General features: G+C 36.4%; 1 protein-coding gene and 1 long non-coding RNA gene across 2 annotated transcripts in view; both read right to left on the bottom strand.

The window, feature by feature from the left end:
* Positions 1–117: 117 nt before the first annotated feature.
* Positions 118–2,627, bottom strand: LOC311066008. The gene is made up of 3 exons (XR_014603004.1): positions 2,582–2,627; positions 1,192–1,423; positions 118–885 (listed from the first exon to the last, which is right to left on the bottom strand). It is a non-coding gene; the product is annotated as an uncharacterized lncRNA (long non-coding RNA).
* Positions 2,628–10,626: 7,999 nt separating this feature from the next.
* adgrd1 (adhesion G protein-coupled receptor D1) overlaps positions 10,627–14,852 on the bottom strand; it is a 49,824-nt gene continuing 45,598 nt past the window's right edge. The window contains exons 24-25 of the mRNA XM_084087821.1: positions 14,699–14,791; positions 10,627–13,800 (exon numbers count right to left, since the gene is read on the bottom strand). Of these exons, the coding sequence (XP_083943947.1) occupies positions 13,705–13,800; positions 14,699–14,791 (189 nt within the window). The 3' untranslated portion in view covers positions 10,627–13,704. The remainder of the gene's footprint in view (positions 13,801–14,698; positions 14,792–14,852) is intronic.

Below are 14,852 nucleotides of genomic sequence, written 5' to 3' on the forward strand. Positions count from 1 at the left end.
TTATATGTTCCCTGTTGAATAGTCTTACCCCTCAAATACATAGCATAACTATAAACAGTTTTTCTCAATCACTTTGGCACATTTTTCAAAGCAGTCTTTTTTTTCTAATTTTTTGTTGGCTAACTGATTATATTCTATACAAGATGATGTCAGTTTTGAATGCTGAATGCTCTTGTGGATCACACTGAGCTTTTTAAACACAGATTCAGACAGTAGATAAAAACTGACTGTGAAAAGTCAATACTGTAGAACACGAACATTTGTATTTATACAGTATTTGTGCAGAAATGTGTTACATGTACTTGTTGCGTGTTCATTTTTACACACTCTATTATGTCTTCTCTAACACATAATATCTTCCTATTGCTCTTCCATGACAAGAATATTCAGTTTACATGTAACATTTCTACAACAATAAATGTACTGTATAAATACAAAAGTATGTACAGTACTGATGTAGCTGCTGCTGTTCAGGGCTGTGATGTTCCTCCGTGTTCAAAAGGTGATTGTGTTGTCAGCGTAATATATAGTCAGGGATCTATGAGAGAGGACTCAAGCACAGAATGAGTTAGACTGAATTATTAACAAACAGACAAGACACAATGAGGCAAGGGAAGAGGTGAACACAGTCCAAACAATGGGCAAGGAATCATGAACAATAACAGGCAAGCTGGGAGAGCTGCCACTGTGACTAGCTCAAGTTGACGATAGGCTGGTGAGCAGAAATGGCAGGGCAGCGCGAGACCGGAGGATAGTAGCGATGCCGGACAAGAACTCAATGCACCACAGGCTATAGGCTATACACTCAGGTATCTCAGGTACTGCACCGGTCTTGCTGCTAGGCAGGGAGAGAGCAGCCATGGAAGCTCAGCTTGCAGGACAGGACTGTATAAACAAAAGACACAGCAAACAAAAGATGAGACACGACAGATGGCGGAAACTAATGCTTTGCAATATAAACTACTAAGTAGTAAACAAATAAAGAGAAAAACAGATAACTAAAGCTAGGAATAAACTAAAGGAACCAGTAAAGGAAAAGGAAAAGGCAAACTTCTAAGGCAAAATAAAGGGAAAACTAAATTTTAAAAGTAAACTAAGAATTCTAGAAAAATCTGAGAAAACTAAGGGGTAAAAAACCCAAACAATATGGACACTCTGGAACAGGGGTGTATTCCAGAAAGCAAAACATACCCTGAACTCTCGGTTGATTAAACCACACCTTGCTTACTCGAGGATAGGCTGGTTCCAAAAACGCGTCCAGAAGTAAGTTCATCCAACTCAGAGTAGGCCTATATGGTGCGTTCAAGTCCTCCTGGGAAGTTTGGGTGGGAAGTTGTGTTTACGATGGCAGGTGCGTTCAAGTAACTTTCATCGGAGTAAATGGCGGTAATTTCTCATAACCTGCTTTCTGGAATACTGGATTCTGGAATAATAATAATAATTTTACTCAAATACATACCTATAAATATTAAAACCAGAGAAACTGATCATTTTGCAGTGGTCTCTTATTTTTTTCCAGAGCTGTATGCATTTAAAAAAAAAAATTAAATCACAACCTCATTGGGGGCTGGGGGTCAGCCCTATGTATAATTTTTTTTTACTGAAAATTTTGAAAATTAGGCCCTATGTTCCCACAGCCCTATGTTCCCACAACCATATGTTCCCACAGCCCTATGTTCCCACAGTCCTATGTTCTCTCATTTAACTATGTCCCCATGAAGGGTAGGTTTTAGTGCTTGTGCTGGTACAGGGATAGCCCAATCCAGTGGTGTAGTCTAGTTTTTTGTAGTGACTATACTGTAATATACCGCCTCATACTCACCCATCCCAGAGCGTCACCCCATAAGCAGCACCACACTCACTAATGCATACAGTATGCATCGACATGAAATTGAGAGCATTATGAAGTATTAGGTGTTATCAACATGTCAATTTATTATAAGCAACACAAGACTTTAACAGCCAATGACATTTACAGCTGGGGAGACTGGACTGATTTTCTACTGTTTAGTGTTAATCACCATCTAATTTAGCCAGTTAAGAGCTAACTTACATTTAGCCTTAGATGTTATATGAATATGGTCCCTGAAGCACAGGTTTTATCAGCTGACAATTTTCAAAAAAAATAAATAATAATAATAATGAAACATTATAGGCACAAATACAAATTTACCTTTAGAAATGGTGTTTAAAAAAAAAAAAAAAAAAAAAAAAGGTGTTATTGTTTTGGCAAGTTTACTGTTTAAATTATAACATGTATGAAAACTTGTGTGATATTCCCTTAAAATAACGTTTTAATAGATTTTATTATTATTATTATTATTATTTTAAAATTCATTTTACTGTGCAATTTCTTTCTAATTTCTTTGAGTTAGACCAAACTTTTATTTTGGTGGGTTGTAGACATTTGAGTTTCTGTGTGTTTTAATAAACTATTATTATTATTATTATTAGGCCTACTTGAAGTATATATACATAAATATAAAAAATAGTTCTAAGATATATTTAACGTTTCAGTACACATTATTTCATAAAAGTTATATATATAGCAGCCTACATCATAAAACCTCAAATTACTTACCTTTCACAATCAGGCTGTCGCTGATGTCCGTTGACTGTCTGTCACTGACTGATCCGTTAATATTTGAACCATCGAAGCGGCGCGAACTTTAACCCAACGGTTAGGTTATCACTAAAAATAACCCAACGGCATAAACAAATAACCCAACAAATTTTAATAAAACCCAACATAATGACCCAACATGCATACACCAACGGTTGGGTTACACAAATAACCCAACGTTTTTTACTGTGTACTCTACTGTGCAATAGTAATATATTTCTGTTATAATTTCTTCAAGTTATACCGAACTTTGACAGGTTGTTTTGAAGACATTACAGTTTCTATGTGTAGGCTATATGAAACGAATGAATGACGATAGTTTTGTCAAATTAAATTGTGAAATTCTCGTGCATTGACTCTCATAGCAGCTCTGCGATGAAAGTGCACATGTGTATCCTATCCTACATCATGTCTCAATACAGTGAAACGCTGAAAACACCACGAGCCGCGTGAGTCACGCGTGCTTCAGTGTGTGTGTGCGTAGTGGAGCACACATTGAGCGCTCATTCCCAGAGACGCGTAGAACAATTGCAGTCTCTTTTAACTTTAATATTCACAGACACTAGTCCATATCATATCCCTACTTTTGATTTATTCATTAAAAAATAGCCAAATTCCGTGATGACGTTCTGCTTAGCAAGCTCCATTTGTGACTGGATTCCGCGATTCGGTGTCGCTTCGCAAACACTGACGGAGTGAATTTATGAATGAAAGTGTGAAAGTTCTGACACAAAACGAAGTTGTTACGTATCCTCACGATTTTTTAAGTGGGTATACGGAAATCCTTGGCCTTTTCTAGTGGGTATACGGCGTATACCTGCGTATCACGTCGTAGACTATGCTACACCACTGGCCCCAATCATCCCAGACAAGTCTCCCTCCTGTGAGGGGTAGGTTTAGGTATGTTAGGGTTAGGGTTAGGGCTGTGGGAACATAGGGCTGTGGGAACATAGACATGCTCCCGGGGGCTGAGCCCCCCTAATATTGAAATCCTAGAATCTCCCCACCTCAAAACATCTAGGTTTTAGTTCCTTGCAAAAGTCATTAAATGCAGAATGGTGGAACTAGTTGTCATAAACTGCATATTTTCTATACATTATATTAGACCATTTTTTTGTTGTTGTAAATGTGTCCTTATTGACTAATTGCGGAGGTGAATTTTGAATTTCACTAATGTAAATGTAAGGGAAATGTAAAGGACAAGATCAACCAATGATCAACCAGTTCTCTAAAATAGCTCAGAGGTGCATGTCATGAAGCTTCATTTGGCAAGCGTATACAGACAGAGCACAACACAGAGTTACAAATTCTGACAATGGAAGAACAACAAGGAAACAAACAGGGTCAACAGTCTTGAAGAAGAAGAGGAGTAAGGAAGTGGAGGAAGGGTACGGAGGCAGAAGAGTGGAAGAGGTAGAGGCCAAGATTGTAGAGATGTTTCTGATGAAATAAGGGCCACTATTGTGGACCATGTTCTCAATCATGACCTTATAGGCCGAGGCGGGTCGAAAGTTGCAGCCCAATGTTCGGAGAACATCCGTGTCCTCAATCATTCAAACGTTTGTAGAACATGTAATCAGACAATGTTCACTATACTGTAACATTGTATACTTACCGTAATGCTATATTGAACAATTTGTTGATAGACCAACAGTAAAAGTGTAACTGAATCCTGTCTAGTCTCTTGAAATCAATATTCCACTTAGAGTAGGCCTAATGTATAAATAAGTACTGTTGAAATGTATATATGCCATACAGATAAAGTGCAGTATTGTGCATTTTCAATAATTATCATCAAAATCATAGCCATCTGAAAATACTGACAGGGTACACTGCTATATTGACAACATGACTATTTTGACTTGTTTGTGAACAGTGACACAAGGACTTGTCATTCTGATGCCACTGATATGTTCATTGACATAATTACTTTTGAGAGATGAACAAAGGATTTTGAGAAAGTTACATGCTTTTTGCAAGTAATCCATTGTGTGGTGCTGTTTTAATGGATTGTTTTGAGAAATGCACTGGTTTGCAAATCTTAAGGATGATTCAATAAATGCACCAAAACAACTAAGAAAGTTACACATTAACACCACAGATCATGATAAAGTAATAATATTATTATATAACTTTAACATTATCACGCTGCCCTCTAAGTGATACAAGATAATTAAATCATATAATAACATAAAAAGCACGACTGCCTGTTATGAAGCGCGAGTCAAGACAAATATACCGTTTTCTTCTTTCACATTTAGACAACATTGCCATCGTGTGGTAAAATTATATTATTGCAACGCTCAAACTCTGAGAGCAAATCATAGATTGTAAAAAAAATTGATAGATGGAACATGTAGCCTACTAGCCAATGAAAGATGATTGATTTATGAAAAAAGTATTAGGCTATGTCAAATGTAAAGCCTCTTTAACGGGGACTACTTATTACAAAATGACAGGTCAGACAGTTAGAAATGTAGTTTTTGCTCTACCTGATAGGCTTTGACTGGAAGGAGGATTGATAGCATTTTTTTCCCCTTTAACCGTAAATGTAGTCCATAAGTTGTTCATTAAAAAGAGGCAGAATTCCCAAAGATCCGTTTCCATGTTGTATTTCACTATTGGTTATAGCTGCTGGTCATTGTCTGTTTTTTGGATGTCGTACTGGTTTGCATCACCCTATTCATTGTCCTGAATGAATAAGAGCATTATCTGAGCACTCTTCTGGGTTATTATATCATTCATAATATTAAATTGAACGTTTGGCATATAAACACATCCACGGTCCACCCCAAACCCAATGACATATGATATTAGAAGTTTTCTAATTCGTATTCTGCTCCCTTTCCGCACATAAAACACGTGTAGCTGATAAGCAGCACTCCTTTACATTTGAAAAAGCCGCCTGGGACCTTCATCAGTCATTTGCAATGAACGTATAGTCAATGAATCTGCTTTGTATCTCAACTCAACTGTACTCCACCCAGTCACGCTGTAATCTGCCAAATCTATGAGCCATCGAGCGTGTAAGAGGTTTTAAATGTGTGAGGAGGGGTATCATCACTCTGACATGAGCCATGATGATGACACTTCCTGCAGGACAAACGTCATTCTCTCCAGTCCTGTCTTGGCAAAAAAACAATAAAACGGTTCTTTCAAGCATTGAAATACAAACACAAATAAATAATTCAAATAAAACGTAGGATAATGTAATTCTGTCCAGCCAATTGATCAAAATGACAGTAAAAACATAAAAAAAATAATTAAAAAAATCAGTTATTTTGAATTCCTCGAAGAATCCTGAAAAAAGTATCACGGTTTCCACAACCTTGACCTTAAGCAGCACAACTGTAAAAATAAAAATAAAATAATAATAATTATATATATAAGTTATACGGTAGGGGGCGCTATTACGCATCTCCCGAAAGAGTACATAATCTCCACATCAAACCACAGGTGAAGAAGAAGCGGAAACAAGCAATACAAATGTTTATCCGTGTTGTAGTCTTTGACAAAAACGTTAAATAGAATTTTATGAAGTTTAGTGACAACATGTTACAATGTTTACATTGTACAATGACTGGTAGGATACAGTTTTTATTATTGCTTGACAAAAATTTCAAGATTTCAATTCCATTCTTGTGATTTGATTCCGATTTTGATTCAATATTGACTAATTTGGATACATGTTTATTTTAAATTTTATTTAAAAAAATAATCTCACCTAATGCTGTAAACATAGAGGGCCCAATCTGCTGGTATTATTAAAGGTTAAAAATAAATTAAATTAAATATAATGCAGTTTTTGTTATAATAACAATTATTTAATGACATAAGTAAAAATATAATAAATATGTAATATAGTGCTCAGCAAAATCTCTTCTAGCTATTTTTTCTATTCAGTTAACATGATATGGTCATTAAATGGCTTTCCTGAGGTAAATGTAACGTTATGTGACATAATTGTTCTCCTGCTGTTATATTGACCTCTTTCCGTGGTTGAAAAACAGTAATTGGTCGATATTATGTATACTTTCGGTAAGTTGTACTGCATCTTTAAATAAAAAAGTAACAGATGATCGGTTCACGTGCACTTGAACTGAGGCGCTCAGCGATCTGTCACGTCACATTTACAAGCGCCAAACGTATTTTTGTCTGAATTTCGTAATAAAATTGACGAAATCTAAGAGCTGAGAATTAGTTTAATATTAAAAGTAGGTACCTCTTTGCTCCGCAATTTTTCTGTGCGTGAGAAAATGGATGTGTGGCGTGAGAGCGTGTGAAAAGTGTCAATTGACCTATGGCTAAGCCACGCCCCCTTCACTCACTCGGACAAACATGCAGTCAACATTTGGTAACAGGCGCTATGGCAGTTAAGAGACATTTCACAGGAGGCAATTGATGATTTTTGGAGACAGAAATATTATATATCATCTCAAAGTCACCAAAAGGGCCTTAACTATGCATTGGAGGGTCATATTAATCATTTTATTTTGAGAAGGTCGATGAAAAGCTTCAGCTCCAGACAAAGATAATGTTACAGGTCAGTGTGTAAACGTTATAGTTTGGTGCTATTTCGCTTCAAACGCTCGCTTTATACGCGCGAATTTGACGCTCTATTCGCGTTTGGTGTGAACGCAGCATAATGAACAGGCTGCAATGTCAAGATTGCAATGCTGGAATGTGTGTGTGTGTGTGTGTCAGAGAGAGAGAGGCGCGGGCGCGATCGCGATCGAACTGTGGAAACATAAAAACATACTCCATTTTGTTCATACAGGACATCATTAAAACTGCAAAGTGTTTAGCAGCTAGCCTACTTATATTTGTGTAAAACACAACATTGTGCTTTTGTCAAACTGTACTCTTGTCAAACTGCAACGCAGCTAGAAGCTAGGCTAACGTTACTTTAGAGATGTTAAAGATAACGTTCAAATACGTTGTTGACTTATCTTAGAACAGATGTAGACATCCTTGTTTAATTTATCCACGTTTAGTTGGTGTTGTGGTCTAAGTTACCGCATAAATTAATCCAGAGCAGACACTTATCTCGGTTGAGATGTGGCTTGGGAAAGGGTAAAAAATACACACCGTCGCCCAGCCTCTCAGGATACCTAGTGTTGGAGTTGAATGTACCCCATGCACACCGTTTGACCATTTTAAACTTAAAATGACAAGAAAAAACAGATAAAAACGAATGAAAACTGCAATGCATTTCAATGGACGTGGAAGCAGAGAATGTCCGAGTGTATTGGGTTAGCTATGCGCACTGTGATTGGCTCATCGCGTTTGGGGGCGTGGCTTAGCCATAGGTCAATTGCGTGAGTCTCACGCTCAATGCGTGAGAGTTGGCAGCCCTGCATGAACATAATGCAAAATAATGAAATTCGGAGGTTTCATTATAAATGGCCAAACATTTACACACATACAAGTGCAATGATAAGTCTCTTGAAATGTGTTTTTCTGATTTTATGCCATTTTCTTTGATTGTAGCCTATGTATGTGATTTTGGCATGGCACACGCTGCTCAGCTAACTTCATTGAGTGTAAAAAGTGGTTAAATTACATAAAATTAAAATACATTTTGAATGGACTTATTGTCCTCAACAGTTTATTTAATAAAACAAGTCATTTTGATTATTTATATTTTATTTTAATAATAATATTAAGCATTTTGCATGCATGTGTCCCTGAAATTGCTGTCCACCCTGTTATTATGGGGTAAACGCCCCTTTAAGAACCTAACTGATGTACTCAGTGACATCCCCTCCCCCATTTGATGTTTCTTCAGTGGAGGTTAAAACATCTGCTGCACACACAGTAAGTATCTACACTTATATTTCCTAATTTTCATCATATTGTGTTTGTAGTTGCGTGTTGTCAAGCTTAACATGTCCACCCTGTCATTTATTAATTAATATAAAAACTTTTCAGAAATTCAAAATACATATTTTAAACAGTGCACAGTCAGCTTTAACAGTGAATCACTTTGCTAAATGCAGGTACACCATGTGTTCATTAAATGCTAACTTTAGCCAAAAATGTCCACCCTGTCACCAAGCCTTCCATGACAGGGAGGACATGTGCAGTTTTTGCCACATTTTGATTTTTTTTTCATAAACAGTTATAACACATATATATTATAACAGTAGATTCTATACATGAGTGGACATGTAAACTTACATCCTTTTTTCTTAGAGATAATGTCAGTCGAATGACGACTGGCCGCAAACAAACAGTCACTCGGCTGAAGACAAAGATGCAGAAGAGGTTACTTACTGACACAATGAGGAACTTGCATATGAAGTTTCTCTCTAACAACCTGGGCCAGATATCATACACCTCCTTCTGCCCTCTTCCTCTGACCGTGACACGTCTGTGCAAAAAACACGAGAACTTGCAATTTATGGCCAATGCCTTGCAGAACCATGGATTGCTGTCTCCAAGAAATATTGAAGAAATGTCTGAAGCAACCATGTGCAACCCCAAAGCCCAGGCATGTGCTTATGGAGAGTGCAAGAAGTGCCTCCACACTTGTCGGTCAATGCTGAAAACTCCTGGGCAAGAGAACGTTTGTTTATCTCAGTGGATGACAGAAAAGATCATGAAGGATGAGAAAACGTCAACAATAACAGTAAAAAGAGAAATAACAACAACAGAGGAAGACCCAAACACCCAATTCCAAGAGAGGCATTTCCATTTTAGACGCCATGTTTTCAACATCAAATGGCAGTTTGAAGTCTACAGAGAGCTCAGGAGGAACCTGAAGTACAATGAGTGCCTCCTACATGTGGACTTTAGTGAAAATTACACATGCAAGTACAGTGCAGAAATCCAGTCTGTGAATTTTGGAGGCTCACACCTTCTGCTCCATATCACCCTCCAGAAGACATGACCCTGTAGCCATCTGGGCCCACCTTCATCCAATTTTAAAGGTAGTGAGAGAAAGACACCCTCAAGTCAGCATAATTCATTTTTTTAGCGACGGGCCAGCAACGCAATACCGCAATTTCTTCTTTCTCTCAACGGAACCCTACAAGTATGGCTTCAAGGGAATAAGATGGCATTTTTTTCAGGCGAGCCATGGGAAGGGTGCACCAGACGGTGTGGGTGGGGCCCTCAAGAGGTCCTTGTGGCCCAAGGAGGAGACATCCCTCATGCCCAGAGCTTATATGACAAGTTGTGAAGCCTGAACACATCTGTCAAGCTGTTCTTTGTCCCAGAGATGGATACTGAATCAAAGCCTGAGGTAATAGTCAGTTAAAGTTACAGTCCATAATCCAACAAACTCCATAAGGGGCTTTTGCACCGCATAGCTCTAGAAATTCAGCTAAAGCCAGCAGGGTGGTTCCTAACTTCCTACAGAACTCATTTCCCCCTGGACCATTTTTCTGGTTGCATTCGCACCGGCAGTAGGAACTCTGAAGCGGCCTATAGTGCTGGCTTAGACCCTACTCTGAAGTAGGAGCTAATTTAGTTCCCCCAAAAGGAGGTCCTAGAACTAAAATCGTTCCTAGTTCCTACGGTGCGAACAAGAGCCAATCAAATTCAAGTCCCTGGACTGATGCTTTTTTGCACATGTTGTGGTTAAAAGTAATTTTACGTATTTATTTTAAATCTCACTGTAGGTACCTGCAATTGCTGCTGTAAAAGGAACCATGAGAATCCATCAAGCAGTCAGTTTGACACCTGGACATGTACAGATGATGTACAGAGAAATGTCATGCCTGTGTAAAAAGGAGGATGGTGTTTTGGACCGTAGGAGGTCACTCTCACTGATGTTCCACTTTCATCTGATAAGGCCAAAGCATGTAGAAAGGCACAAGGTATCCAAATGAGACCAGAAATGATTGAGTCAAAGCACATTGGAGAGTGGTGCGTTGTCAATTATGACAATGAAGGCTACCCAGGTGTCATCATGGACGTGGAAGGGCACAGTGTGAAAATTAGCACCGTAATGGCACCAACAAGACATAAATGGTAAATTCAAATTCAAAAATGCATAATGTCAATACTAAAGAGTCAATTTTATTCAGAACAGAGATATACAGGGCATTTTACAAACATAATGACCTTCATTAAAAATGTAATGGATGTCAAAGACAATCAAAACGTTTTTTTTTTTTTTTTTAACCTCATTCAGATTTGTCAACGTGGGTATAAGGTTTCAATGCATGTTACTGTTCACAGATAATCCTTCTCCACAGTAAACCCTAATGAAGGACTCTGTACCATATAAAAGAAACAGAAAACAAAGTAATAAGCTCATGAATATCTATCACACATCACCGTCCTCATAGTGAATAAGATTTACCCCTGAAAATGAATCAGAGAAAATGCAGAAAAAGTCTATAGATTATGTCTAGACTTTAGACGATTTATATTCAGAACCAAAAGACACTCTTATAAAAGAGATATGTAGGAATATAGGACTTACAAATATGTACAACTCACTTCTGTCACATCACAGTCGGCTACAGTTATTAGACTTAAATAAAAGTTTTTATTTGGCATACTCTTTATTTTTCAAAAGAAAACAGTGAAAATCCATTTGCATTAGAACAGAATAAATCAAGGAAACAGAATAAATCGAATAAAAACTTCACAGAAAGATTTCTCACATTATAAACATTTAAGATTTTTTTTTTTTTTTTTTTTTTTTATGGAATTTGTTGGCACTTCCTCTGTTAAACACTGATATGGTCATTCGTGTGTGTGTGTGTGTGTGCTTAGATCATACCGGTGCTATTTAATACTTCAGAAGCATGTGTAGTGAAGATGTAAAAGTCCAGTCATATATGGTGTACTTTCACTCAATGGTTCCAGCATTTTCATATGAGAAAAACATTACATAAATGTGTTATAGATACAAAAATAGTGAATGTCCCCTAATTGAGAGACACTGCATAAACACAATTATTTTCAAATATTAAATAACAATCAGATAAGAAGTGCACTTGGTGTTTAAATGTTCAGTTAGGAGAAACTGTCTAGCTGAAATAAAGTACCTTAATGTACCAAGATCATGAATACTCAGACATCCACTCATAAACTACAAACAATAGCTGATTAAGCTATAACGTTGAGAAAAATAACAGTTATGATACTGAATAAGATCATCTTTCAAGCAGTATCAAAGTCTTGTTGGAACATGCCGACGACAATAATTTAAAAGATATATGGTCACATGTTAAAAATACACTGACCTGTCTTGGTACCAATGAAACAATTACAGACACTGTATGGCTGTGTGTGTGTGTGTCACACACTGGCTTTAGGGCATTTAACATGAGCTCTGTGTTATTTACATCACAAAAGTGTCCACCTGAACTGATGCATACTGGTAAATATCATGAAATGACAGAACTATGTGGCACTTTCCTAAAACAGGGTACTATTAGGTGTTCAGATACTGTTTTAATCATACTATTTAAATCATATAACAATGTTCAATTCATTTGAGTAAACAACTGAATGTATGAGTTTTAATATTAATTTGCATTAATAATTAGTATTTATTAACTAAATTTAAGCATTCATGTTAATCACCAAAACATTATATTTATCTGTGTCCCAAAGTTTACATACAACCCTGTTATCACATGACCTTTCCCTATTATAAAAAAGTAACATTCCTTAAAATTAAAACACAGAGGACATGAAGAAAATAAATAAGCTCAGTCAATTTTCTTCATTGATTCGCCAGTATTGTATTTCTCAGTACAGAGATTTTCGCCAGTATTGTATTTCTCTTTCAGGTCTAATTACAGTTTTTTAAAATTGCTTAGACACTAAAAGTGGTACTTGAGGCCCACTCAGTGAAACCATTTGCTCGTGTACCGAATCTTCAAACCAAGTCCGCAAAACTACAAGCAATTACGTGCTTTAAACTCAGTTTGCTATTGTAAAACATACAATTTGCAAAACTCTAAACACAGTTCTCTACATTACACACATCATTCAAAACTAAAACTTTTCTTTCATTTAGAAAACACTGCCATTTAATTGCCATATTCATTTACTGAATAAAGTTGACTTTCTGACTTGGCTTTTATGCATATTAAGTGTATATAAATGGATATATATATATATATATACTGAATATGCATACAAACTACAATATAGCTAGATTGTTTCACTGCAGCTTCACAATAGTAACAAATTCAAAATCTGCTGTAAATCAGTTCTAACAATAGTGTCATTATTCAGCTTAAGTCACTTAAGTATTGATTCAGTTCCATAACTGTGTAAAATGAATCAGTTGTGCATACATACTGTATATACAGTGTATTTCTCCATATGTACATGCGAGTGCTACTGTATGTGCACTCTGAACAAGCTAAAGGCACAAGTAGTGTTTTACATTTTTCACATCTGTGTGTAGTTTGGCGTATTATGTTTGTGTGTAGAGTTACTACACAAAAATAGCATTTTTAGAAGAGTTAATAAAGTTTTGAATGAAGTGTTTGCTTTTGCAGGATATGTGTGATGTTTTGCATCTTGTGTGTAGAGTTTTGAGAAATGGAGCCATAGTTTCAAAAAAACGAGCAAGCATTTTTGAAGAACTGTCAAAGCAATAGCAGGACCTTTAGTGCCAGATGGACAGGAATGAATAGAAGCTGCTACGTACTTCACTTAGGACTGTTGCAAAGAATCTTTCTGGCTAAAGTTGAGACACTCCAGACCTGTACATGATTCCTCTCTTTGAAGGACGGCCAGACAGTGGTCCAAGTGTAGCACAGATCTATTATCCAAACAAGCAGAGCAAGCAGGAGAGTCTCCTGTTTGTGAGAGTTAGTATATTTTCATGAATTCGAGAGTCCTCAGCAGGCCACATTATTAGCAGATGATGAAAAAGTCATATGCGTCCCAACAACAGGCCTTGTGTCTTCATCCAATGTTTGTAATAGAGATCATCAGCAGGAGCAAATGACATCAGATAACTTTGTGTTGTGTGAGTTAACTATTCTACAATTAGCTGCAAGTGTTTGTAGCCATTTCACCATTGAAGTCCGTTTAAAATGCGACATAGATCGGCGCATCTTCTACAGGAATTGCTACTCTGTCGTCCTCATCGGAAGCCATTATACTGCTGACAAATCTATGCGGTTGGCTGAGTTGGTGCTTTTGTCCCACGTGTTCATCTTTGTGGGAGTCACACCTCCCTTGTTGCCGTTCATCTGCCAAAGAAAAAAAGTTTTTTTCTAATACCGTTGTGAGGAAGAACTGCGCTTAATTGTACTGGATGCGCACCTGTAATGTACTTCAAATCTTAAAAGTATATATTTTTGTCAAAACGTATTTGCAGATAATATAATATTAACAAAATAAAAGGCCACTTAAGTGTGCTTAAAGAGAGTACACTTTCATGGTGGTATTAACACTTTTTTTTAAAGTGCACTTTGTAATAATGTCAAATTAAAGGTTTTACATTTTAAAGGCAAGTACATTTTAAATCATTGTTTTAACAATCTTTTGTTGTGCTTTAAAGAAGTACGCTTATTTTGATGTGTTGGCTAACACACTAAAGCACATGCAAAGTACTTAATTATAATTTTAACTAGTTTTATTCAATATTACATTTAAAGTTAATTTTTTTAATGTTCTGAATTGCAACTTCATAACAAATGTGCAATTTCAAATATATTTGTATACATGGCATACAAGTTTAAATAGGAATGACATAAAAGTATATTTATTTAAAAGTATATACCATACATATATACCATAAACACTTGTCTTTACATTGAGCAGTACACTTTACCATATTTTAAAGACAATAAAAGTAATTATAAAATTACAAAAATGCACATGAACATAGGACTGAAGTGGGCGAAAAAGCCCTGTTAAATTCAACTAACTGCATAATATATTTAAACTATAATTAATTTTCATTTAATTGTAAACATGGTGAAAACATTTAATTAAGTGCACACTTGAGTATATTCTTTTAAACTATATTATTTCCGTAAGAAGTGCTCTTTACTGAATGTTAAAGCATGTTAAAGTGTACTTTCTTATTTTTCACTGGTTATGAACAATACAAATGTAAAAATGAGAAGAACTGGAATTACTCACAATGTCTGAGTTGAAAGGTTTGACGTTGATGTTGCGGATTGAGCTGCTGGTTAAAGTCCACACTTTGGTTTTGTGTTTGAAAGCAGCCCTGACCTGTAGAGCAGTAATAAGACATGACATATGTTAACAAATACCATGCTTGACACTTGGTTTA

Source organism: Abramis brama (assembly GCF_963993115.1).
Source record: "Abramis brama genome assembly, chromosome: 16".
NCBI lineage: Eukaryota > Metazoa > Chordata > Actinopteri > Cypriniformes > Leuciscidae > Abramis > Abramis brama.